Source organism: Acipenser ruthenus, chromosome 2, assembly GCF_902713425.1.
Source record: "Acipenser ruthenus chromosome 2, fAciRut3.2 maternal haplotype, whole genome shotgun sequence".
Taxonomy (NCBI): Eukaryota; Metazoa; Chordata; class Actinopteri; order Acipenseriformes; family Acipenseridae; genus Acipenser; species Acipenser ruthenus.
The window spans coordinates 102,987,843-103,013,885 of NC_081190.1; the positions used below are offsets into that span (position 1 = coordinate 102,987,843).

The window sequence follows — 26,043 nt, forward strand, 5'->3', positions numbered from 1 at the left end:
TACCAGTACTTTAGCCTGAAATGTACTTAAACACTAAAAAGAATGCTACATACCTGTACTGCTGGTTTTAACTAGCACAAAAGCCATCGTAATGTTCTTCAGTAAACTAAGCTTAACGAGTCTGTACATATTTAACTGTTTTGGTGGAATGGCAATGATTTGAAAAAAAGGGTTCAGGTTTAATTATCTACCCTGTGGAGAAGGCATGTTCACCCTCAGCCAAACACATTTTTGGCTTTCAATCATGAACAATTTGATGTAATGCAATGACTTCCTTTTGTTTGTGGGTAAAAGATTTGGTGCTTTTGAAAGCTGTCCGTTCTGTGGAAGGGCAGACGAAAGAAAAACGTTTTTTTTTCTTTTGTTTTTGTGTAGTTGCTTCCAAGTACCGATCCATCATAGTTTAACTGGACATGATGTTTAATAAAATACTTTTAATATAAATAGAGTAATGTCTGGGTCAGAAATATATTATCAAGTTGGTTGTAGGCAGTAATGAAACTGCGTTTAGTACAGGTTCTTAATCGGTGTGTTAAAGCAGAAAGATGTCATGAGCTCCACCCTGACTGTGTTGCTTTCTGTCTCAATGCAGGTGGCGGTGGTAAGAGGAATGGCCGCAGTAAGAAATGGAAGGAGATGCTGAGGCTGCCACATATCAGTCTGTGTGAGGAGCTGAGGCGAGTAATAGGTAGGTGATGGGCATGCAGGCTCGCTCCCAAGGCCCCTGATCTGGTACAGCAACAAGGACTAGGTTTAACAGGTCAACGTTGTGGGACCTGCCAAAACTAGTTCAACTTCAGTCTTCATTATGGTGTTTAGTATTATGAGATGTGATTAATACTAAAAGTTTATATTATTTAAAGCCAGCATTTACACAAATAAATTTTGATGCAAATTTGGAAAAATTACCATTGATTTGATACACATGGGGTGGGTGGGTGAATGCAATGGAGAAAAAAGAAAAACACACACCATCACTATTGCCTTACCTTAAAACATAAGGACACTATTGCAAATAATGTCTCCTTATTATTGTACATGTAAAAAGTAACAAATTGCTGTGGGGGGGTGAAAAAAAATACTTACCTGAGAGGGTCTAATGTTAGGAACGGTATAAATACCTGAAGAGGGATCATTTCAGGGGAGATTGAGGCTCTAGTTGTTCATATTGAGTAGCGGAGTATTCTAAAGCCCCTTTCACACTGGCATGCATTACCCGGGTTGGAACCTACCTGGGTCAGGACCTGATGTTGTTATACAGGTCGGCTATGCAATTTCACTCTGCGTTTTGATAAAGCATTATCTCATTATTTTCTTTTATATTGTCATCTTAAAACATGTTAAATGTACAAAAAGACAGACTGAATAAAATAGGTCCGCTATTAGTATTCCCATTTAACCCTTCCGCTCCGGTGAACATTCTACCTGTTTGAGGTCTGACTGACATAACGGGACTTTCAGCCTGTGTATCAGGGTGCGTAATTTGAAGATCGCCATCAGATAGATCTGTCAACTCATCAACAACATCTGTAAAAATATAAATAATAATTTAGAGTTGGTAAGCATTATTGGTTATGTAAAGCAATTTAGTATTCTCTGCGGTAATGCAGTTTTGTAATAAAAAAAAAAAAAAAAAAAAAAACTGACCAGGACAGAAAATGAAGGCTGTTTTTGTTCTACTTAGTTACTTAATACGAACTAATCTACTTAATATGAACTAAACCATATGTGAAATGTTTACTTCCGAGTCAAGTTACCATGTATAGTTAGTTTCCTATGTGCAAACGGACCGAGACCACCTCTTTAGGTGCAGATCAAACCCTCTAAACACAACCTAAGTGCTGGTATAAGACTCTCTAGTGTCTGTGTTAAAAATAGCCTTGTTTGTTTATTTGTTGAATGTGATGCTGAATTCTGCCTTTTGACCTGCCAGTTTTTTGCACCTGAAGCCTCAAATAAAAACACACTATTTTGGCACTTTTTATCTCATCTTCTGACTGCTTCGTGCAACTTTCACTTGACCAAATTACCTTACCGACGGAATGTGGCAGTTTCTGCAAATAAACCCTATGGTAGTACATTTGTCTGAGGTGTCCACTTTCACCAGAAGGAGCTTGACTGGAAGTCTTTTTTTAAAATGCTCTATACTGGTTAAGACAGGAAGTGATGTATTGTGGTTGGTGTTGCAAGAGCACCATCATAAAAAAAAATAATAATAATTGAAGCCTGTTGCATAGCGACACCTCCTCTTCCTGTAGGTCATGCCTCGGCTGCGTTGGTTTGGTTTTGTTGAAACGTTTTGAAAACAGTCATGATGCAGCTAAAGGTCTTATACCAGGCCAGGCCAGAAAGTTTTGCTATAGTTCACTAAAGAACCACATTCAGAAATATTGTGGAGACAATGTAGTGTAACAACATAATTGCTGAAGTTAACTTGAAATGCGTATAGATAGGATTTCCTTAAATGTCACTAAGATTACATAATGTATTTAACCCCTAACTAGGAGTGATATTTTAGTGTTTCTGAATTTAAATGTTATCCAAATTTTAAACGTTTAGAATTTTGTCTCGGTGTTATCAGAAATATTCCTGTAAAATGCAGATGTTGGTGTTTATACAGTAGTAATTGCACAGCGCAATGGTATTCATTTTAATATTCAGTATTTTTACATAGTCTATTGCATACACATCTAGTCTTACAGGATCAAACACTCAGACATACAAATTGCTTAGGGTTCTTAAAATCACATATACTGTAGCCCCTGACAACACTGTGCCTGGCTGGAGCCGTTGGCCTTTTCGATTTCCTTTTTAATATGAGCACTAAAACTCAACATTTTAAAATAATTAAACTCAGTAGATCTCTTTTTATTTATTTTTTCTCTTTTTTTTCCTGTAGGGAGTTGTGTTGAGAGAAAATAAAATTCAGGCTCATGATAGCAGCGTTGCTGCCTCTAGCAACAGCAGACTATCCCAGCCGTGTCGCACAACAGTATATTCCAACAATACAGGTTATAAAGGCTAAAAAAGATGTGTTATTGTGGCAAAGTGGTCAACAGTGTTCAGGTGCAGGAATGCAGCTGTGATCAGTAAACAGACAATGATAATCCAGGTGCAGTGATATTTTATTTGTATTCCAATGGTCTGATGACACAGACAGTAAATAATAACAATGAGAACAGGCAATGCAGCGGCGTGTATTAATATGTTTTAATCCACGGGTTGGTCCCGAAATAATAAACACCCACATGTAACACAAAACACAAACACAAGTCCACTGTGAGTGATATAGTGCTCATGGTGTAAATACAGTTATTCATGAACAATTGTTGCAGTGATGTCTGGGTAAGTGCTAGCCTTTGGCGATCGCTCCGGATCGTGTTCAGCTGTCTAATAACAACAAACAAAGTGGTTCCTTAGAGACTACAAAACAAACAAAACACTCATGATTACAATACACATTCTCCTTCCGGTTCAGCTTTTAACCATACAAAGGAACAGATCACTTCGCTACGTCCCCTTTTGTACCGTCAATCATGACCCATTGGTTAACTAGTGCAACCGCTCCTCCAATCCGCGGCTGCCACATAGTTTCCCTTCAGGGTCGATGATTTAGTGTACCATAGCTCCGCCCCCTTTCTAGATGGCCGACTTCCACCTAACCCTGGGAACAAATTGTCTGGCCATCCAGTCCAGGGCACTCTGTTCCCTGTACACAGCGCTATCACAGGTCGGGAGGGAGATTTATCACCAAGAATCATTCTGTCTCTGTCACAGTTATACAGTGAAATTCCAAGAATCCTAAAAATGTTTTAACCCCTTTCTTGTCTACTCCTAGAAGGGCAGCGTTCAACAATAAAACCAAAGCCTGAGAGAATTCTGAATGATGTAAACACTATGAGATGGCCATTCAGTAGTCTCCTGCATTTTCTCTTTAGTATCTCATTTGAATTGCATTCTTGTGTTATCTTTATAGCTGAGAATGCTATTTTTGTCCCTTTACCCTGACAAGGGTGATCATTGTTGTCTGGCATGTGAGGGAGTGGTGCTCCAATTACACAGCAGTGCAACTGACTTTTAGTATTTAGTTTTTTCAATTTACTAAATACAATGCTTTGTGAATATTGCCCAGGACGTCTCAGTACTCGGATGGTAGTGTTATGGCATGGTATTTGTTGTGGAATGACCCCAGCATTAAACCTCTGTGCACTTGTTTTTGTTTGGTTTTTGTTTTGTGTGGGTGTGTGTGCATGTGTGTGTGTCATATATAATATATAATATATAATATAATATATATAGATATTATACAGTACTGTGCAAAAGTTTTAGGCAGGTGTGAAAAAATGCTGTAAAGTAAGAATGCTTTCAAAAATAGACATGTTAATAGATTATATTTATCAATTAACTAAATGCAAAGTGAGTGAACAGAAGAAAAATCTAAATCAAATCCATATTTGTTGTGACCACCCTTTGCCTTCAAAACAGCATCAATTCTTCTAGGTACACTTGCACAAAGTCAGGGATTTTGTAGGCATATAGTCAGGTGTATGATTAAACAATTGTACCAAACAGGTGCTAATGATCATTAATTCAATATGTATGTTGAAACACAATCATTAACTGAAACAGAAACAGCTGTGTAGGAGGAATAAAACTGGGTGAGGAACAGCCAAACTCAGCTAACAAGGTGCGGTTGCTGTCATACACCATGGCAAGTCTGAGCACAGCAACAAGACACAAGGTAGTTATACTGCATCAGCAAGGTCTCTCCCAGGCAGAAATTTCAAGGCAGACAGGGGTTTCCAGATGTGCTGTCCAAGCTCTTTTGAAGAAGCACAAAGAAACGGGCAACGTTGAGGACCGTAGACGCAGTGGTCGGCCAAGGAAACTTACTGCAGGAGATGAAAGACACATCATGCTTAAACATACAGCGAAAGTCATTAAGAACTATCTTCAGCGTAAAGAAGAACAAGGAGTCCTGGAAGTGATGGTATGGACCCCACAGAGCCCTGATCTCAACATCATCGAGTTTGTCTGGGATTACATGAAGAGAGAGAAGCAACTGAGGCTGCCTAAATCCACAGAAGAACTGTGGTTAGTTCTCCAAGATCTTTGTGCCTACCTACCTGCCGACTTCCTTCAAAAACTGTGTGCAAGTGTACCTAGAAGAATTTATGCTGTTTTGAAGGCAAAGGCTGGTCACAGCAAATATTGATTTGATGTAGATTTTTCTTCTGTTCACTCATTTTGCAATTTTTTTAATTGATAAATACAAACTATTAACAAGTCTATTTTTGAAAGTATTCTTACTTTACAGCATTTTTTCACACCTGCCTAAAACTTTTGCACAGTACTGTATGTATGTATATGTGTGTGTGTGTGTGTGTGTGTATATATATATATATATATATATATATATATATATACAGTGCCTTGCGAAAGTATTTGGCCCCCTTGAACTTTGCGACCTTTTGCCACATTTCAGGCTTCAAACATAACGTTTTGCATTGTTGCCAAAAAGTTCGATTTTGGTTTAATCTGACCAGAGCACCTTCTTCCACATGTTTGGTGTGTCTCCCAGGTGGCTTGTGGCAAACTGTAAACGACACTTTTTATGGATATCTTTAAGAAATGGCTTTCTTCTTGCCACTCTTCCATAAAGGCCAGATTTGTGCAGTATACGACTGATTGTTGTCCTATGGACAGAGTCTCCCACCTCAGCTGTAGATCTCTGCAGTTCATCCAGAGTGATCATGGGCCTCTTGGCTGCATCTCTGATCAGTCTTCTCCTTGTATGAGCTGAAAGTTTAGAGGGACGGCCAGGTCTTGGTAGATTTGCAGTGGTCTGATACTCCTTCCATTTCAATATTATCGCTTGCACAGTGCTCCTTGGGATGTTTAAAGCTTGGGAAATCTTTTTGTATCCAAATCCGGCTTTAAACTTCTCCACAACAGTATCTCGGACCTGCCTGGTGTGTTCCTTGTTCTTCATGATGCCTACTTCCACAGGGTAAACTGAGGCCTTTCAGTCTCCTATTATGCAGGCTGCCTCCAGGTCTGCACACCAGAACATCATTAAAGGACGTACACACAAGATCGTTCTTGTAACCATGATGGGGCTAATATCCATGGGCACCACTAAATATAAAGAAGTAACATCTTCTTTCCTGGGATGCTCTGCACCCATTCTTCCAAGCTAGGCCAGTTGAATAAAATAAACCTGGACAGTGACTATAACCCCTGCTCTTTTTTATTTTTTATATAAATTTAGTTGTTTCCAATTACACTATGTAACACAATTTTTGTTCCTGGGTAGTAAGTGTTATTAGAAAGTATAGAAAATGGCTATTATTCCCCACAAACTTTGCTTTTGTGACCAGGACAGTGATATTTTGAAATTTACCTATTTTGCACGCCCAATTTTTCAGTTTTTTATTTGTTAAAAAAGTTTGAAATATCCAATAAATTTCGTTCCACTTCATGATATATATTATAATCTCCTTGGCTTGTTGATCTGTTGCACAAGAAAGACGTTTGTAATTTGGTTGAAAGGATGTGGTGGCAGTCCGGATTGCACAGTTTGTTTTTAACAAAATTCTTCACGGAAAATGTAGCTACATAAGTATGTGCTTGAGAACATACAAAGTATTTTTAGGCTTTAAGATGCCAGACACGGGTTTGCATCTCTTGGCGCCTGCAGCCAAAAGTCAGCACTCTTGTTGCTGGATTTGTAGCAAAGAAAGATAATTTTGAACTAAGCTCGAGCAACTCTACAGCTGCCTTATCTGAATAAAACGGTTTACTACTGGAAACCAATTCCCTCACATTTTGTTGGGAAAGGAGCATCCTGACTCAAACTGGAAGATGTCTGTGAAGCGACGGTCAGGTTTATGTTCCAGCTCTGTGATATGGTTTGTGTACACATTGGTAGGGAACTGCTCAGTTAAGTGTGGATTTTCACGTCTAAAGCTGCATCCACACTGGACATGAGCCAGCGAAGTCGCCGAATGTCAATCCACACCAGACACGACTTGGAAACGATCCAAAAGACTGGAAATAAATTCATAACCCTGCCCGTGCATTCCTATTGGATATACTAGAGATGGGCTGTCCCATTACAAAACAAAACAGGTCTTGTTTTGATAAAAGGTTACCACCCAGACCTCCGGTAACTCTGTTGTAAAATAAAATCTATAGATCAGAGTTATTGAACATACCTATAGCCAACAGTTTTATTGTTATGATATATTAGTAGTAATTGTACAGTTGTACTCGTAGTATTATTTTTTTCTTCGTGGTACCAGTAGTAGTAGTAGTAGTCCGATGAACATAAGAAAGTTTACAAATGAGAGGAGGCCATTCGGCCCATCTTGCTCTTTTGGTTGTTAGTAGCTTATTGATCCCAGAATCTCATCAAGCAGCTTCTTGAAGGATCCCAAGGTGTCGGCTTCAACAACATTACTGGGGAGTTGGTTCCAGACCCTCACAATCCTCTGTGTAAAAAAGTGCCTCCTATTTTCTGTTCTGAATGCCCCTTTATCTAATCTCCATTTGTGACCCCTGGTCCTTGTTTCTTTTTTCAGGTCAAAGAAGTCCCCTGGGTCGACATTGTCAATACCTTTTAGAATTTTGAATGCATGAATCAGATCACCACGTAGTCTTCTTTGTTCAAGACTGAACATATTTAATTCTTTGAGCCTGTCTGCATACAACATGCCTTTTAAACCCAGAATAATTCTGGTCGCTCTTCTTTACACTCTTTCTAGAGCAGCAATATCCTTTTTGTAATGAGGTGACCAGAAATGAACACAATATTCTTGATGAGGTCTTACTAATGCATTGTAAAGTTATAAAATTACTTCCCTTGATTTAAATTCAACACTTCTTACAATATATCCCAGCATCTTGTTGGCCTTTTTTATAGCTCTCCCACATTGTCTAGATGAAGACATTTCTGAGTCAACATAAACTCCTAGGGCTTTTTCATAGATTCCTTCTTCAATTTCAGTATCTCCCATATGATATATAAAAATGCACATTTTTATTGCCTGCGTGCAGTACCTTACACTTTTCTCTATTAAATGTCATTTGCCATGTGTCTGCCCAGTTCTGAATGCTGTCTAGATCACTTTGAATGACCTTTGCTGCTGCAACAGAGTTTGCCACTCCTCCTATTTTTGTGTCGTCTGCAAATTTAACAAGTTTGATTTCTATACCAGAATCTAAATAATTAATGTAGATTAGGAAGAGGAAGACCTTATACTGATCCCTGTGGTGCTCCACTGGTTACCTCGCTCCATTTTGAGGTTTCTCCTCTAATCGGTACTTTCTGTTTTCTATTAACCACTTTCTGTTAACCACTCCCTAATCCATGCGCATGCATTTCCTTGAATCCCTACTGCATTCAGTTTGAGTATCAATCTTTTATGCAGGACTTTGTCAAAAGCTTTCTGGAAATCTAAATAAACCATGTCATATGCTTTGCAATTATTGTTGATATTGCATCGATGTACACACAGAACAAGGCTGTGTGCCATGGTTTAGTTTTTCCTTTTAAAAACAGTCCGGTGAACAGATATGGCTCATAATCAAACTATGATCTTGGTAATGTTGGGATGTGTCACATAGAATACAAACATGTTGCTGGCTTTGTTTTACAATGTATAGAATAGTAGGACCTCGATAATATTTTTGTTTGTTTGGTGAATCTCTTTATGTATATGTTCACTTTATGCGTATGTAAAGACCTTCTTCTTGTCACTGATTTGTACCACAGAACAATTTAGTGAACAAAACGTTATTTATCATAAAAGCAAACAAACCAAAAACAAAAACCACATAGCTTAAAATTAGGTGGTTAGTTCACATGTTCAGCCAGCAAAAGTGCCCATTTTTCATTTAAATGCTGGATATATAGACTGCATGTATGGTCTGGTTTATTTTTGCTTATTAATAAACCTATCTTTATGCAACTTGCATAATCGGAAAGAAAATATCTCGGTGCTGCTAAATGCATCACCTGTAAGCCACGACGAATGGTACTACATAAAATGATTAACTTGTTTTCAGACATGATGTGTTTTGAAGTGTGTGTTCTGATGTGTTTCAAGGGTGTTAACCTTGCTTCTGATTGGTCAGTTTCATTCCAGTCGTGCGATGAAAAAAAAAAACAGATTATATTTTAGCGATGCGAAATTTTGTCAAAGCGACTTTGCTCGCTGCTGATGTGGATGCAGCTTTACACACAACAGCTGGGGAAAATACTCAAAGTCTTTGTTTACATCATCTTTAAAAAATCACAATTTTGCTTTGTTGAAAACTCAAACAAGTTTAAGCAATGCTATTGTTTTCTTTCTGGCACCGGTCTTTGTATTCTGGATGCTTTGTACTGTAATGCCCGTTTTTTAAGTTGTAGCTTTTATTAGGGAGGACTTTAAGACAAATTATACACATACAGCTTGTTCCATCTTCACTCACAATTGCAAAATAGGTTTCCACAGTGGTATAAAATGTGTGCTTGCCTGCCTATGTAAATTCAACGGTGCTGAGCACTCTGATGGGGCTCCATGCTTGATCCTGCAGCTGTCCTAACGCTTCTGGCCCCGCGGTAGATTCTAATGTTGCTCTTGTAGAAGAAACCTCATGGCCATGTTTATTTTGTAATATATATATATATATATATATATATATATATATATATATATATATATATATATGTATGTATATACAGTGCCTTGCAAAAGTATTCAGACCCCTAACCAATTCTCTCATATTACTGAATTACAAATGGTACATTGAAATTTCGTTCTGTTTGATATTTTATTTTAAAACACTGAAACTCAAAATCAATTATTGTAAGGTGACACTGGTTTTATGTTGGGAAATATTTTTAAGAAAAATAAAAAACTGAAATATCTTGCTTGCATCAGTATTCAACCCCCACACATTAATATTTGGTAGAGCCACCTTTCGCTGCAATAACAGCTTTAAGTCTTTTGGGGTAAGTATGTACCAGCTTTGCACACAGTGTCGGAGTGATTTTGGCCCATTCTTCTTGGCAGATTTGCTCCAGGTTGTTCAGGTTGGTTGGACGACGCTTGTGGACCGCAATTTTCAAATAGTGCCACAGATTCTCAGTGGGATTGAGATTAGGACTTTGACTGGGCTACTGTAGGACATTCACCTTTTTGTTCTTGAGCCACTCCAATGTTGCTTTGGCCTTGTGCTTGGGATCATTGTCCTGCTGAAAGGTGAATTTCCTCCCAAGCTTCAGTTTTTTAGCAGACTGAAGCAGGTTCTCTTGCAGTATTTCTCTGTATTTTGCTCCATCCATTCTTCCTTCAGTTTTAACCAAGAAGCCCAGTCCCTGCTGATGAGAAGCATCCCCACAGCATGATGCTGCCACCACCATACTTCATTGTAGGGATGGTGTGTCTTGAGGCATGGGCAGTGTTAGGTTTGCGCCACACATAGCGCTTTGAGTTTTGGCCAAAAAGCTCTATCTTGGTCTCATCTGACCACAAAACTTTTTCCCATATCGCAGCTGGGTCACTCATGCTTTCTGGCAAACTCCAGACGTGCTTTCAGATGGTACTTTTTGAGTAACGGCTTCTTCCTTTCCACCCTCCCATACAGGCCAGTGTTATGCAGAGCTCTTGATATGGTTGACTGGTGCACCATTACTCCACTCCCAGCCACTGAACTCTGTAGCTCCTTCAAAATGATTGTTGGCCTGTCTTGGCTCCTCTCACAAGTCTCCTTCTTGTTTGAGCACTGAGTTTTGAGGGACGGCCTTTTCTTGGCAGTATCTGGGTGGTTTGATGCACTTTCCACTTCCTGATTATTGATCCAACTGTGCTCACTGGGATATCCATAAACACTTGGATATTATTTTGTACCCTTTCCCTAATCTATGCATTTGTATTACTTTATCTCTAACTTCTGTAGAATGCTCTTTGGTCTTCATTTTCCTTTAGATTCACAGCCTGAACAATGATCCTTCAACAGTGGGGTTTTTATCCAGAAAATGTGACAGCAACTTTAATGGTTCACAGGTGGAGGCCAGTGGTAAGGTAATTGTGTCCTCATTAGGGCAATTTCTTTCATCGGTGTAAACTGGGAGCTTCCACAGCACAGGGGATGAATTCTTATGCAAGCAAGATATTTCAGTTTTTTATTTTTCTTAAATATTTCCCAACATAAAACCAATGTCGCCGTACAATAATTGATTTTGAGTTTCAGTCTTTTAAAATAAAATATCAAACAGAACGAAATTTCAGTGTACCATTTGTAATTCAGTAATATGAGAGAATTGGTCAGGGGTCTGAATACTTTTGCAAGGCACTGTGTATATATATATATATATATATATATATATATATATATATATATATATATATATATATATATATATATATATATATATATACTATACATACATACACACTGCTGTGCATTTATCTACTCTGATGCATTATGAGCATCAACAATTTATTCAAAGCCTCCACTAGTGTTTTCTACTATTATAACAACCTTGACTTGCATAAAGAAGGAAAAACATTGCGTGAAATAGCTCACATCACTCGATTTTCAAGGTGTGGTATCCGAAGCATAATCATAAGTACAGAGAAAAACCATTTGTAATTGACAAACCCAGGACTGGAAGACCCAAAAAAGCTGTCTAACAAGGATGAGCAATACTTGAAGATAATATCCTTAAGGAATAGAAAGAAGACAAGCATTGAATTGACAACAGAACTGGCAGAAGGCACAGGTGTCGTTGTCCATCATATCAACAGTATGAAGGTCACTCTTGAAATCAGGACTTAAAGGATGTGTTGCAGTAAGAATACCTCTGTTAAGAAAGGGGAACAAGACTAAAAGGCTAAAATATGCACAAGAACACAGATATTGGACTATGACACAATGGTCAAAGGTGCTTTGGACTGTTGATGGATGGACAACGACACCTGTGCTGAGGACAGGTGCCGCAGGCACGATGGTCTGGCCTGGCGGGCATGGCTTTGAGGACCACTGATCTAGCTGTATTGCCACATTTACTTGGTTACTTTAGATTGCTTTAATGCGTTACCGCTTTTTATAAAACTGAATGTTCGGATGCTGCACGCTGATTGGCTGTGGAGGACTTTGATCCGTGCAGCTATATAGCACAATACACGGCAGAACTTATTTTTGCCTAAGTACAGTTTTGATCAATAAATCAATACATGACATATTGAACTCAGAATAAATATACACATTGTTGTGAGAGGTCTTTTAAAGTTTTACACTTGATCTTTTCGGAGGCTTGACAGTAAACAAGTGGCTACAATTGCAAGAAGAAAAACCACAGTTGGAAAAAAAAAAAGCAAGAGACACGAAGATAACGGGTCAACAGGAAATCGAAGAAAACAAAAATGAAACAAACACTAAAAAACAACTGCTTGGCCAGCTGGTGTTTTGTATTGATTGGATGAAACAAAAATAAATGGTAATCAATTGAAACAGTTTCTCTTGAAAATGTAAATGGTCTGTTATGAGAATTCTGTACTTCAGTGAGTAATTTGGGTGCTCAGGAGTACTTAATTTCTAGCTTTGTTGGCCTATGTGCTGGTCTCAATTGCTACGTAAACAGCGCTGACATAAATCGTAATGTTAGCCTTGTTAGTTACCAAGCATTTTAAAATGCCAGTAATGTACTCCTATATTGAGATGTCTTGGTGTGGGTGTGGGTTAGATACAGTAGCAGTCCTCTTCAGTTTTTTGAGCACTTAAAAAAACTAAAAGGAAGAACCGGGAGTAGGGAAATGGTTTAAGGGCCTGTATATACAGTAGTTGTAAAATTCACAATGTTTCGTTCCCAGAAGGTGTTTGACTGACATGAAGTACAATACTTACCAAAAAAGTGTATTGTAGTGAAGGAACCCTAGCAGAACCATGAGAAGCTCTGCAGCCATACCATTTGATGTATTTTTTGTAATGGACAGTGTCTCCAGTAAAATACATTGAGCTCTTTCTTGACTGATGGATCGCTTGTGAGAATAACACCAGACATCATGAACACTATTCAGGAGATATGGTTTTATATAATCACTGTGGGACACTTCTGTGGAATAAATTATCTGTGGAGTTGGTTAACAATGAGTCATATGAAAATGCATTTGTTAATACCCTACCTGTAACTATTGATAACTAAAGTGAGACTTGAACTGCTGTGGAGGTTTCGCATTCAATGCATGTTTTATTTTTTTATGGTGTATTTTTATATGACTGCCTCCTCTGAACACCCTTGCATAAAGGCTCTATTTTTATTAGGTAACTGTGTGCAGTGTTTCAGAATAATTAAAAATACAGTACAGCTCAGTAACATGGAAAGAAAGTTCTGCATTTTCATTTTTATAGCACAACCACCACACCTGGTGTAGGCAGTCTTGGACAGCCAGTCCATTACCGGCCTAATTTAGGTCAATTTGACCTGGTCAGGGGTTCAATTGGTTACATTTAATAAACAATGGCATGCTGGGACCAAGATCTGAACTAAAATGGCTAATGTTACCTTAACTTGGTGTAAACAAATGTCATGTCAGTCTGAAAGCTGCTTACCCGGATACAGTATTTCTTTGTGATAATATACAACCCTGCTTATGATTTTTAGAACTAATGTATACTAATTGAAAAGGAATAAACCGTGCTTGGCCTGTCTTTAACATGAGTTATTTTTCACAATGTCAAGATGTAGCTCATTAATATATGTCATCCTGTTATGGTTCAGAAGGGTGTTCTTAATTTGCAAAGTAAAGTTAAACACAAATAAAAGTGTTTATATATATAGGGGCGGGACAATCCTCCACAGTCCACCAACACATTTCATTTCTCTTCTGATTTTTTTTTTTGTATTAAAGTGTTGCCACGGTGTAGATCAGGGTTGGGGTTAATTCCAATTCCAGTTCTCATTACTTTGAATCAATTCCAACAAATACGCGGCGCTTTGATCTGCGCCACAAACAAAAATACAAATAATAATAAATATATATATAGGGGCGGGACACTCCGCCATATGGACAAATAGAGAAGTGAGTGTGTATCCATGTACACACACACTTTTTTAATTTATTAACTAACAATTGTACCAAAATCAATTGTTTGTTGAACAAAACTGGTTCCCATTTAAGGTGGCGTTCTGCCCTGAGAATATTTCAAAAGAATATTCACCACAGTACTAAATCGTCGGTTGGTGCTGTAGATTTTAAAGTTCTTAAATGTCCTTCAGCTTAAAGCAGGCATGTTACTTTCAAGAGAACAGGAGGTGCATTGTCAGTGTAGAAGGCAATCTGTGGAAACTGAATTAGCACGAAGTATAAAGTTTTCAAATGAGTTTTAACAATTATTCTTCCCTCCAGTTTTTGTCCACTGCTTCGTCTTGACATGCCTTCAATCACTACAAAGCTAGTGCTGTTTTTTGCAAGATTTTATTTTTAATTAAGCAGTTCTGTATGGATGTCAAGATTTGCTGGGATTTATTTTTAAAGCCACATTCTCAATCAGGAATGTAACACGCAAGGGACCGGGTGACGCACTGGATTTTGTCATTAAGAAAGACATTAACCTCTGCCTGTGGGCTCATAGTTTAATTCCACAAACTGTACTGTAAGAGCTGTTGAATAGCATTGCTAGAAGCGATTTCAGTCTTGCTCTCTAGTAGAAGGAAATTGGTCTCTGCTTTAATAAATAAGGCTTAGATTAACCTTTCACTGGAACATGCCCTGTTCCAAATTTTTTTAGCAATAACTTTTTTTAGATGACAAATTCTTTGCTCTGAGCAGACAGGCTGGCACACTGACCCAACAGACAGAAATGGATTTTGACCAAAGCCAACAACCTGCATTCTGAGCCATTGAAAGCAAGGGTCAGCGGAATAGTGAGACTGGTCTTTTTTTTTTTCACCCTAAGAAACCTAACTTTTTTAATATATATTGTATGTATATGAGCACAAATTGTGCCTGCGCACAAAATTCCAAAAGAGTGAAAATGTGATGGCATAGTTATGTTGATAAAAACAGGTTTCTAGACTGAGTGACAAATTATTGAACAGGTTGTAAAGATTTATTAGATATATTTGTATCCCGTGACGACAGGGATATAATGTAGACGGTTGTACTTGCGTATGTCATATTTTTAACTTGCTAGTTATCGAGACTCTTAAATTCTCTGGATATATGGTTCCCTTTCAAGTATGAAATGTAATCATTACCGTGTGGGTATTTGCCCCCTAAAGACCCGAAACCTGAATATTGTATACCAAAGCTGCTCAAAGATTATTGTGTTTTACAAAAATGTATGCAATATTACCTAACACTATGATAGGTTTACTAATTCCGCGTATATTGTGCACTACAGCCTGTTGACTTTGTGCTCTCCCCCAGGCTGCATAGCTCCGACTGGAGTTATTTTATTTCTCTTTGTCTTTTAGCTAAAATAAGAGATGTTTTATATTATTTCTGTAAGTGTTTATTACTGTTTTTTTGTGGAGAAAGATTTTTCTGTTGTGTTTTTTTACAGACTACGCATACTCAGCAGCGCTGCGCAGGACCAAGACGCTTTGGTTGTGGTTGCTTGCAATCTCATCCATAGTATCTTGATGCCGTTTTGGTGACAGCCTTTAGCATCACCATTACAAAGGCTCTTGGTACCATTCTAACAAGCAGGCTTCCCTCAGTCTCGTGTGTGGTACTGACTGAGTGGTTTTGCCAGTGGCTCCAAGCACACGCTTGAGAAACGTTTATCCCGCAGCTCTACAGAGCACTCTGTGTCCCTCACTCCTGCTCAGCGCTCTCCCCCATCACCCTCTGTTAGAGTCCTCACCCTATGGGCCAAGGGAGAGCGCGACAACGTAACCGGGAGAGTAGCCCAGGCAGAAAACTGTCATCACGGTCCTCCTCATCCTCCTCTGCTTCCCCTTCCCAGAGGAAGAAGAGTCGCCGTTCCAAGCGATTGGCTGACTCTGAGCAGATGGGAAAAGCTCTGGGCAGCTGTTTCCCACTAAGGAACTGTCCTCGCGCAATAACTATGTGAACGTTCAGCGCCGTCTGTCCCGGCTGTCCCCGGGGGCTATGAGCGCAAATTGGCCATAGGAGGACATACTGTCCATTGCTGCCTCTGAGGAGGTGGGCAAAAGGTTCCTGTCTGAGGAGGTGGAGTCTGACAGCACATCCCCTGCAGTTAAGCTCTCTCTGTCGGCAGAGCTTCTACCGCTGATCAAGAGGGCCACTGCGATTTTGCAAGTGCCCTGGCCTACAGAACATGAAACAAGGCAGTTGATTTTCAATGATGAGCCTACTGCCTCTCCTGTATCCCCTCCCCTGTTCACCCAGATTTTCTTTTTGAAATCCAGTCTTCCTGGGATCATCCGGCAATAGCTCCTGATGTTTCTCGGTCAATGAATGCTCTATATAGGGTGCATAAAACGGAGAAGCTGGGCTTCTATTGCTGACTTGGTCCAGGCGCCTAATTTATCACTCCTGCCCTATCAAACAGTGCCGGGTCTCTGAGGTAATCCTCAAGCGAGCCTAGGCAATTATAACAGCATCTTGGTAGCCTACCAGTCCCATTTGCTGAGGTCCCTTTCTGAGAGCCACAGACCCTCACCGCACCAGTTGGATGAGCTGCGCCTGGTTAACAAAAACCTGCTCCGTGTGTCCAAAATCAGCGGGCAGGCTGTGGGTAGGATCTGGCTGCACTGGTAGCTGCACGTAGGCAGCTTGGGCTTTCCCAGGCACATGCGCCTGACAGGGACAAAGCACGCTGTTAGGCGCCCCGATTTACACCAGGGCATATGTTTGGTCCTGCGGTGGACGAGATGCTACAGCGCTCTCTCCGCGAAGGAGCTGGTTTGCCTGCTTCCCAAACGACCACCTCGTAAACCAGTGAAGACTCGTAAAGACTGGCACAGCTGTGCCTGCTGTCAGAAGAGTCAACTAACGCCTTCCCAAACAGTCTACTATCTAGGAGTGTGCTTGGACTCCAGGGCCATGCTGTCGGACGGCAGAGTGCTGAGAATAGCCACCTGCTTTGAGCTCTTTCAGCTTCCCAGACCCTTCCATTGGGTCTCCTGCACATGCGTCCTCTGCAGGTCTGGTTCAACATCATGACCGCCTATTGACAGTGTCTCATCACTGTCTAAAGGCACTCTCTTGGTAGAAACAGCCGTTCCTTCTAGCGCTGGGCAGTATCACCAGAAGAGAGGTCGTCACTGTGGACGTGTGGAACTTGGGCTGGAGCGCTGTGTGGAATGGCCGGGGTGCGCAAGGTTTGTGGAAACCTTGATAGATCTCTTTGCCTCGCAGTAATCAACCCACTGTCCCCTCTGGTTCTCCATAGTAGGAGACAGGACCCACTGACGAATAAATGCAGAACAGCATCCCTTCTGATCTACTGTATTTTCCTCAGATGTGACCACACATGTCTTTTGAAGTCTGAAAAACACACTTATCATGGGATCGTGTTTCGTCTTTTGTAAGGGAAGTGTTACTTTCAAACATCCCACACTGAGGAAGCATATTGACGGCAACAACGCCCATACATACACTGTGTACCACAATTTCGAAATGTACTTACTGTACATACATAGCACTGTATGTAGATAAACTGTATGTTCGTTAGTGTGTTTATCCAAATGACTAAATGTACATTTCATATGTCTGTAATCTTTGGCATTTCTCTCTGTGTGTATCGTGATGCTATCTTCTTATGACCTGCATATCATCATGCATATCACATTGTAACCTTTTGAAATGTTAATCCAGGATAAATCTAGCTATTGTTGAATTAAACAAAGAGTAAACTGTATGCAGTATGAATATTATTATTATTATTATTATTATTATTATTTATTTCTTAGCAGACGCCCTTATCCAGGGCGACTTACAATTGTTACAAGATATCACATTATACATTATTTCACATTATTTTTACATACAATTACCCATTTATACAGTTGGGTTTTTAGTGGAGCAATCTAGGTAAAGTACCTTGCTCAAGGGTACAACAGCAGTGTCCCCCACTGGGGATTGAACCCACAACCCTCCGGTCAAGAGTCCAGAGCCCTAACCACTACTCCACACTGCTGCCCTTATATAACCTAAAACACTAATTAGAGAAGCTGGAAAACTGCAATATTCTTCTAGTGTACAAAAGGTTTCTTTTGTAAGCTACATTTACTTTTAAATATTTTACATCTCCTTTTAATGGTAGCACAGCAGCATTGAGCAAACATACTCACTGAGTGCAAAAATAACACATGAACAAAACAAACATGGAGAATATGCACAGTGAGTAAAGTGTTACTTTTCTAGGTCTAAAAATAGTGTGTATCTAATAATTCAAACAAACTATAAGAGACTGCACTATAAAAAGAACATTTAAAAAGTTATACAATTGTACAAACTTCGAACTGTTGTAAACGCTATGGGAAACCATTTGTTGTATTTTTTTGTATATTCAGACTCTTAATTATTTAACCTTCATACTTTATATAGTGAGGCGTATTTTTCTTTTTCCCGCAGAAAGGGATTACTCCAGTCTCTGTGAGAAGCAACCGATTGGGAGACTTCTCTTCCGACATTACTGCGATACAAGGCCAGAGCTGAAACGGTGCGTTGAGTTCTTAGACGCCGTGGTAAGTGCTTTTCCCTTGACCTCCTTCAGACTTTTACTGTACAGCTAGTTATTAGACATGATGCTGCAATGTCTGGACAGAAAGTTTACAGTAGCACCGACTGTATAACCCAAGCCATAACATGACCTGTGGTGAAGCAAAGAGACAGTTTCCTTTGAATTAAAATTTATTATTTTGTAATAGCTAATCTTTATAATTGAGATTCAGATTTTGATTATGCCTCAGAGATGTTTGGTTGGCACTATTAATGTATTTATTTTTGAGAGTAAAGTGAAAGATAAGTGAAGTTCTCTGTGGCTATGATCAGGCACACAGGCACAGTGCTGGCAGGTGTCATGACAGATAAGTGAGGTTCTTTCTAGCTATGATCAGGCACAGTGCTGGCAGGTGTCATGACAGATAAGTGAGGTCCTCTCTAGCTACAGGTGATTCAAGTGGGCTCCATTGATCTTCAGCCCCATATTTTTCCAATTCAGTGTTTTGAAAATGTCTTCTAGGATGGCTGTGAGGAGCTTTGGGGAAATTGTATCTCCTTGACGAAGTACTTTTTTAATCTTGATTTTTGCTGCTGTTTTTATGCAGTCTTGCTGTGGATGTTGCATTCTTGTATATGGTGCTGACCATGTATGTTTTCTCAATTCCTTGTTTTTTCAGAGAGATTAATACAGATCTTGTGTAAACAGAGTCAAAGGCTTTTTCATAATCTATGAATCCCAAGCAAAGTGATAGTTCGTACTCATTGCTGGTTTGAATCACTTGCTGTACAACTTGAAGATGATCCATTGTGCTAAATCCACTCCTGAATCCTGCTTGCTCATTTGATTGTGCCGAGTCAAATTTATCTTGAAGTCTGTTGGCGAGTATCTTGGTATACATTTTGTAGATTATAGGAAGTAAGATAATAGGTCTGTAGTTTTTGAGGTCTTCCTTATGTAAAAGTATCATAGATGTGTTGTTCCAGTCATTTGGCACTTTCTTTTGCTTTATACAATCTGTAAAAATATGCAACCAGTATTTTGTCAGTTCTTCACCGCCTTCTTTCACAATGTCAATCGTTTTGCCGCAGTGGAGTAGTGGTTAGGGCTCTGGACTCTTGACCGGAGGGTCGTGGGTTCAATCCCAGGCGGGAGACACTGCTGCTGTACCCTTGAGCAAGATTGCTCCAGTAAAAACCCAACTGTATAAATGGGTAATTGTATGTAAAAAATAATGTAAAAAAATAATGCAATTGTATGTAAAAAACGTGATATCTTGTAAGTCGCCCTGGATAAGGGCGTCTGCTAAGAAATAAATAATAATAATAATAATAATCTTCTTCGGGTGCCTTTCCTGTCTTCATATGAACATGTTGATGGCATGTTTCACTTCTTCCGGTAGAACGTCTGGAACTTATTCCTCGTCTTGCGTTTTTTTCCATCTCATCTTCGTCATCTGCTACGTTGCTCTTTTCATCAATATAATTTTCTGTAAAAGTCTTCAAAATCAATTTGCGGTTCTTGATGACGGTTCCGTCCTCCTTGTTTGATTGCTAAAATCTGTTTTTTCCTTGACAATTAGTCTTTGTTTTGCTTTCTTCATGATTTTGTTCTTACTGTCTTGCAGAGCTCAATGTATTCAATCCTTTTTTTAAAATTTTTAATACAATTTGAAATATCCAATTGTATTTTTTAGGCTCAGCTCACCGCTTCCACTTCTGCGTTGACTCGGGAGCGGCAAAGAAGAACACACGCTGTCCGCCGACCGCTTCTTTTCACTCTGCAGGCCGGCCATGCAGCCAACCCAGAGCTACAGCGTCGGAGGACAACGCAGCTCTGGGCAGCTTACAGGCAAGCCTGCAGGCGCCAAGCCAGTCTACAGCGGTCACTGGTGTGCGGTGAGCTGAGGACACCCTGGCCTGCTAACCGAATTCTCGTCTTCTTGCTGGGCTCCTATTTTGGCGCTTAAGTCACCGATGATGAACTTTATAGTGGCTCTTCCCATCATGTACTTCATAAAAATCTTTGACTTCTTCTTCCGAATAGCTTGTTGTTGGCAAATATACTTGGATGACCTGAAGTTCATACTTCCTTGAAACTTTCACGGTCAGTCTTGCGGACCTCTCTGACGCACTGTCAATCTCTACTACGTTATTCTTGATTCTCTTGTGGACAGTGAATCCAATGCCTCTTGTTCGTCTCGGTAGAAGAGAAGATGACCACTCTTTTAGTAGTCCTTTTGTCTTTCTTCCAACTCCTTGAAGTCTTGTTTCACCTGGAAGAGATCTGCAGTTGTACGTGGCCAGGGTTAGTGTTCTGTGATAGCCTAAAATCAGAACCCAGTGATTCTTAGCATCCTCGGTCTTCATGCCTAACAGGCCGCTGTATGTAGGTAGGAAGGTATGAAAAACAACCAGTGTTATATCAGCCTAAGGATTTTCTAAGAAGAATAGTATTTTATAAATGATACTCTGAAAGATTTACAAACATTCCTGCCTTTTAATGAACCTTGTGCATTTATTTCTCAGAAGCATTAAAACCGCTCTTAATGGTCAGTTTGCTATTGATTCGGTTGGATGTCCATTAGCAAAGCGCTGTGGGTATTTTGTGTGGAGATGCTAACATGAGGTTTCTGTCCTCGGCAGGCGGAGTATGAAGTGGCACCAGACGAGAAGCGCAGAGACTGCGGGTTGAAGGTTTTAGACACATACTTCAATAATGGGGTGAGCTTATTTATTTATTTATTTAAGTTATTGAAATCCTACTGTTTTCACTGCTCCCGCTATATTTGTTTACAGTAGTTGTCGTAGCTAATACGTTTTATTAAACAGTAGCTACCAATTAAATTTTCTTCGTTTTTTTTCTTTTTTTTACTCCTCTTTTACATTTTTATGACATACTCAAATACTCACTTGAGATCCGCAACTTGTGATCAAGTTTCCTTTTGTTTTGCTGTTCATACACTTCTGAAAAATCAGTGAAAGTGTAATGTATCTCTGTCTCTGTGTTTTAGTCGGCAGCCCATTTACCAGAAATACCTCAGGAAGTAGTACGAGAATGCAGAGAGAAGCTGGAGCAGGCTCCCTGCAAAGAGCTCTTTAAAGAGTGCACCAAGTATGTATATAACCTCATATATGCTACTAAACACAGATGAAGTCAGGTACATTCCAAATATTTAATAGTGATTAAACAGTTACACTGGAGTTTTATTGGCAGGAGAAACGTTTTAAATGCAGCCTCAGTCTCTCCCTCTAGTAATTCTCCTTATGATGCGTCCTGAGCTTGTGTAGCTTGATGTGACCGCCTGTGTGCCCTGTAATTAGAACTTTAACTTGTGTTTTGGGGTTTTAATATCTGAGAAGGTTACAGCATTCCTCATTCATGACAAGAAGCACTGAGATTTCCCAACCAATTTTCCATTTTTTCCTGGAGCTTGCACCCTGAACAGCCAGCTGTGAATAAACTCCACTCCCCTCTTGGAAAAAGTGTGTTTTTCCAAAACATTCCAGCTCTCATCACACTCGCTCTCCCACATTATGAAGGCCGATATCATGTATTCCATTATAATCAGAGAGGCAGGGTACCCAATCTTATCAACACTCTTAAAGGGACAGAGTCCTGTCTATAGGGTCATTACACCAGTCCTTGTTCTGGTACCTTTATACACTCCTCAGAGGAGTTTGGTACCTTCATTTGTGAAACTTCAAGAATTTGCAAGAATTTGACAACTCAAGATGACATGTACTTTGCACTGGTGGCTTCAATTGTGGTGCTATGTAAAAACGAAACAGAATTGAAATGACCTTTTAGCCCCTACTGTTTTTTTCCACGAGAGCGTAATTGGTCAATGGTTTAGTTGTTTTTGACCTGAAGGGAGCAGGAGAGATCATTGCAAGGCAACCAAAAGCCTGCAGAAAGATCAAGGTTCATGTTTTTATTCCACACTGAGAAAAAATGAGAGTGGATTCAGGCAACAGTGTGTGAATAGGTTGTATGCCACCAGTTTGCTGACTTTGGACACCCAGCCTACCTGCTAAGCAAAAAATTGATTTGATGAAGTTAAATAATAAAAAAAAACAATGATGTTGGAAGGTCAGAGACCTTTTAAAGAATTGTCTGGCTGTTTTTATTTGAATATTGAAACAATTTCAGTTGACAGTGTAACAGCTTCAGCCTTTATTTTTTATTTTAAAAGACAATAAATTGTGATATTGTTTAGGGTATAACAGATTACATATATTGGGATGGTAGGTTGCTTTTTAGTTTTAAAGCTAAGAGTAACTGAAGCACTAATACAGTAAAATCCCTTCCAGATGTTGTACAACTTTGGGATTTGTTTGTCTGAACTCTGCTGTGGTTAAAAGTTTCTGCTACTGTGTTTATTTTTCTTGTACGCGCTTACAAATATTGCCCAGCACTCTCACTCTAGAATATAACAAAAGTAACAAATAGCAGGAGGTCATGTGGCCCGCTGAAGCTCGTCCTGTTTCTAATTTGCTATTTGGTCCCAGTACCGCATCCAGACGGCTCTTGAGGGTTCTCAATAAGTCAGCAGTACCAACATGGCATGTCAGCCTGTTCCATACAGCCACCACTCTGTGTGGAAAAGTGTCTCTGACTCTCTGCCCTGAATCTTTCCGCTCTCATTCCTTGCTTAATTTTAAAAAGCAATTGTTGTTTAAAATGGCACATGTTGCTTAAATGACTTATATATATATATATATATATATATATATATATATATATATATATATATATATATAATATAAAAAAATAATAATAATAATAAATTATTATTATTATTATTATTATTATTATTATTATTATTATTATTATTATCACATGCATATTGAGTTTTCCGGCAACCTGAACTAAGTGGAGTGGTCCAGTATCATTTATAAAAAATTGAGAGAGTTGGATTTACATAAACATATATAGAAATAATCAATTCTATATCCCTAAAAGGCAAGGAACAAAGTGATGTCTAATTTATTTTTAAAGAAACCATTTCAGATGTAGACTTCATATTTGCTTTTATGTAATTTTTTTTTTTTTTGATTTCCCAAGACTTTTGTATTAAATTGAAAGCTGTATCCTTTTGATTCTGTCAAATTTAAACATCTTCCAAGAGAAATAAACCTATTTCCGGCAACATTTGTTAATAATACTAACCTCTGGCCATATCTCAGAAAAGCATTTGAGATGCATCTCATCCATGTAAAGTCCTAAAACAGTGGCAAAATGTGTCGCTGACCATGAGCTTCACCTCATTCTGATAGAGAGAACATATGGTTAGTTCAGTGCTGGAGAAAGAGATAACTTAGAAGCACTTGTAATCATCATAAAAAGAACAGGTAGCAATAATAACATCAATTACATTTGCTACTTGCCCTTTTTGATGGGACTCATTTGCTAAATGGTAAAGACAAATGGCCCAAATGTTGTATTTAATAGCTGCATTCAGAACAGTTCCAGGAATTAAACGGAAATGCCACACCCTTTGTTAAATGTCTATTTTGGCCAGCTAGCTTATTTAAAATTCATATTTTGAGACTTAGTTGTTTAGCAAAAAAAACAAACTATTGTTGTGTTTGTGTGATTTTAAATGCCTGCGAGGAAAAAAGTATACTGTAAGAAGTGTTGCTGTGAACAGGTACCGTACACATCCTGTCAGGCCGAACATCTGGTTTTGCTCTTTTCCTTTCATAGTGTGTATTTTTACCTTACCTTACAAAGCTGTGTACCAGAGCAGAGTGTGCCCTTTCTGTTAAATATATTCTATTGTTAACAGTTTTTAGCCAGAAGAATGGGCTCAAGTCCAAGATGTTGGTCACACTAAGTTCTCTGCAATTAATTTGGACTTGTCAGCATGTGTTATTTGTAGTCCATTGTCTCTGTCCCTTGCATCAGGAATCATTTCTTTCTAATACTGCACAATGGCAGAAGTTGGTGTAACAGGCTTTGTAGATTTTTATTTATTTATTATGTTATAGCTTGGTTTTGAACAAACAGCTTAGACTGAGGAGGCCATGCAGTGTCAGTAGCTAAATTGGGATTTGAACCCAGGATCCTTAGCCTCTTCGACCCTTGCTTTAACCATTCTAGCAAACTACCTATTTTTAGCTTAAGTCTTTTAACTGTACTGTATCCCTATTCTAACTAGGAATGTGCCTCGCTGCGGAAGGCTTTGGTCCAATTTTTTTACTATTCAGCTTTTATGAGTGTCTGCCTAGAGTCCTAGCCCATCTTGGTCTGTCAGTCTCTTTTGGGAACCACGAGTTTCCATGGCAAATTGTTGTTTTGTTTTGAGGTCAAAAGGCCAACTGGCATGACGTTCACAAAGGCAGTAAAGTTTGTCCTGCAGAAGGGTGGTGGAATGGGCCCGTTCACACCCTGAACTTCTCATGATCTTGACATCACGCTCTTCTAAAATTGGCAGCGACATGAATCCTCGCATAAATGACTCATTTGCTGCAGGATAACTGAAATACACAATTGCTGTAGGTTCCTACCACCAATAAAAATGAAAATACTTACCATAGCAATGTTTATGTATATATTGTTTATCCAGATACACTTCATACTGTTAGTCTGTATTTTAAGGAACTAACCAAATCTAGGCCTAGATAATAATTAATAGACAATGGAAAACAGTTTCTTGCCAGATACACTGCTAGTATGAAGAACAAATATTAGTATTATTAATAATACTAATAATAATAATATTATGTAAAATAACCACTATTTCCTCTGGCTATAAAACTGTTATTTCAGTCTATTATTGGGTTGTTTTTAGAACACTGGGGAAATAATAAGACTGCAAAGGAATTATTTTTAAATCGAAATGGTCAATAGCCAGAATTCCACTAGATTCATTCCTGCTGGTATGAAAGAGTGTGACTCTACTGTCCTTTTATCAATAAAAAAACTAGTTGCGTAACCATTTGCTTCTCCTAAGCTACATTTTTCATCCAACTCAAGCAATGGGTCTCCAGCCTTTATCCAGCTCCCCCCCTGACATTTGGTAAACTGAGTTCAGGCAGTCCCAAGTTCACTCACACAATAGCTTTCCTCCCCAGCAGTGTTTGGATTTGCCAACAAGTATCTGGCAGTAACAACTTTGCACTTTTTATTTTTTTCTGTCTTTTTTTTTTTTTCAGAATTGTTCATGAATATCTCAGCAGAGTGCCGTTTTCACAGTACCAAGAAAGCATGTATTTTTCACGCTTCTTACAGTGGAAATGGTTAGAAAGGTAAGTCTGGGAATAGACAATTTTGAACCTATTGAGTTAAAGAGCAAGTAGCAAGTGCAATTTTCATTCCCTTTTTAATCAATTACAATTCCTTCAAACTAATTATTTTCAAGGACTTGGAATTAGAAATGATGAAAAGGGA

The 26,043-nt window shown here is 39.0% G+C and overlaps 1 protein-coding gene across 1 annotated transcript in view; it reads left to right on the forward strand.

Moving 5' to 3' along the window:
- LOC117409448 (G protein-coupled receptor kinase 4-like) overlaps positions 1–26,043 on the forward strand; it is a 65,273-nt gene that overhangs the window by 27,374 nt on the left and 11,856 nt on the right. The window contains exons 2-6 of the mRNA XM_034015528.3: positions 593–688; positions 18,561–18,673; positions 21,294–21,371; positions 21,662–21,762; positions 25,809–25,901. Of these exons, the coding sequence (XP_033871419.1) occupies positions 593–688; positions 18,561–18,673; positions 21,294–21,371; positions 21,662–21,762; positions 25,809–25,901 (481 nt within the window). The remainder of the gene's footprint in view (positions 1–592; positions 689–18,560; positions 18,674–21,293; positions 21,372–21,661; positions 21,763–25,808; positions 25,902–26,043) is intronic.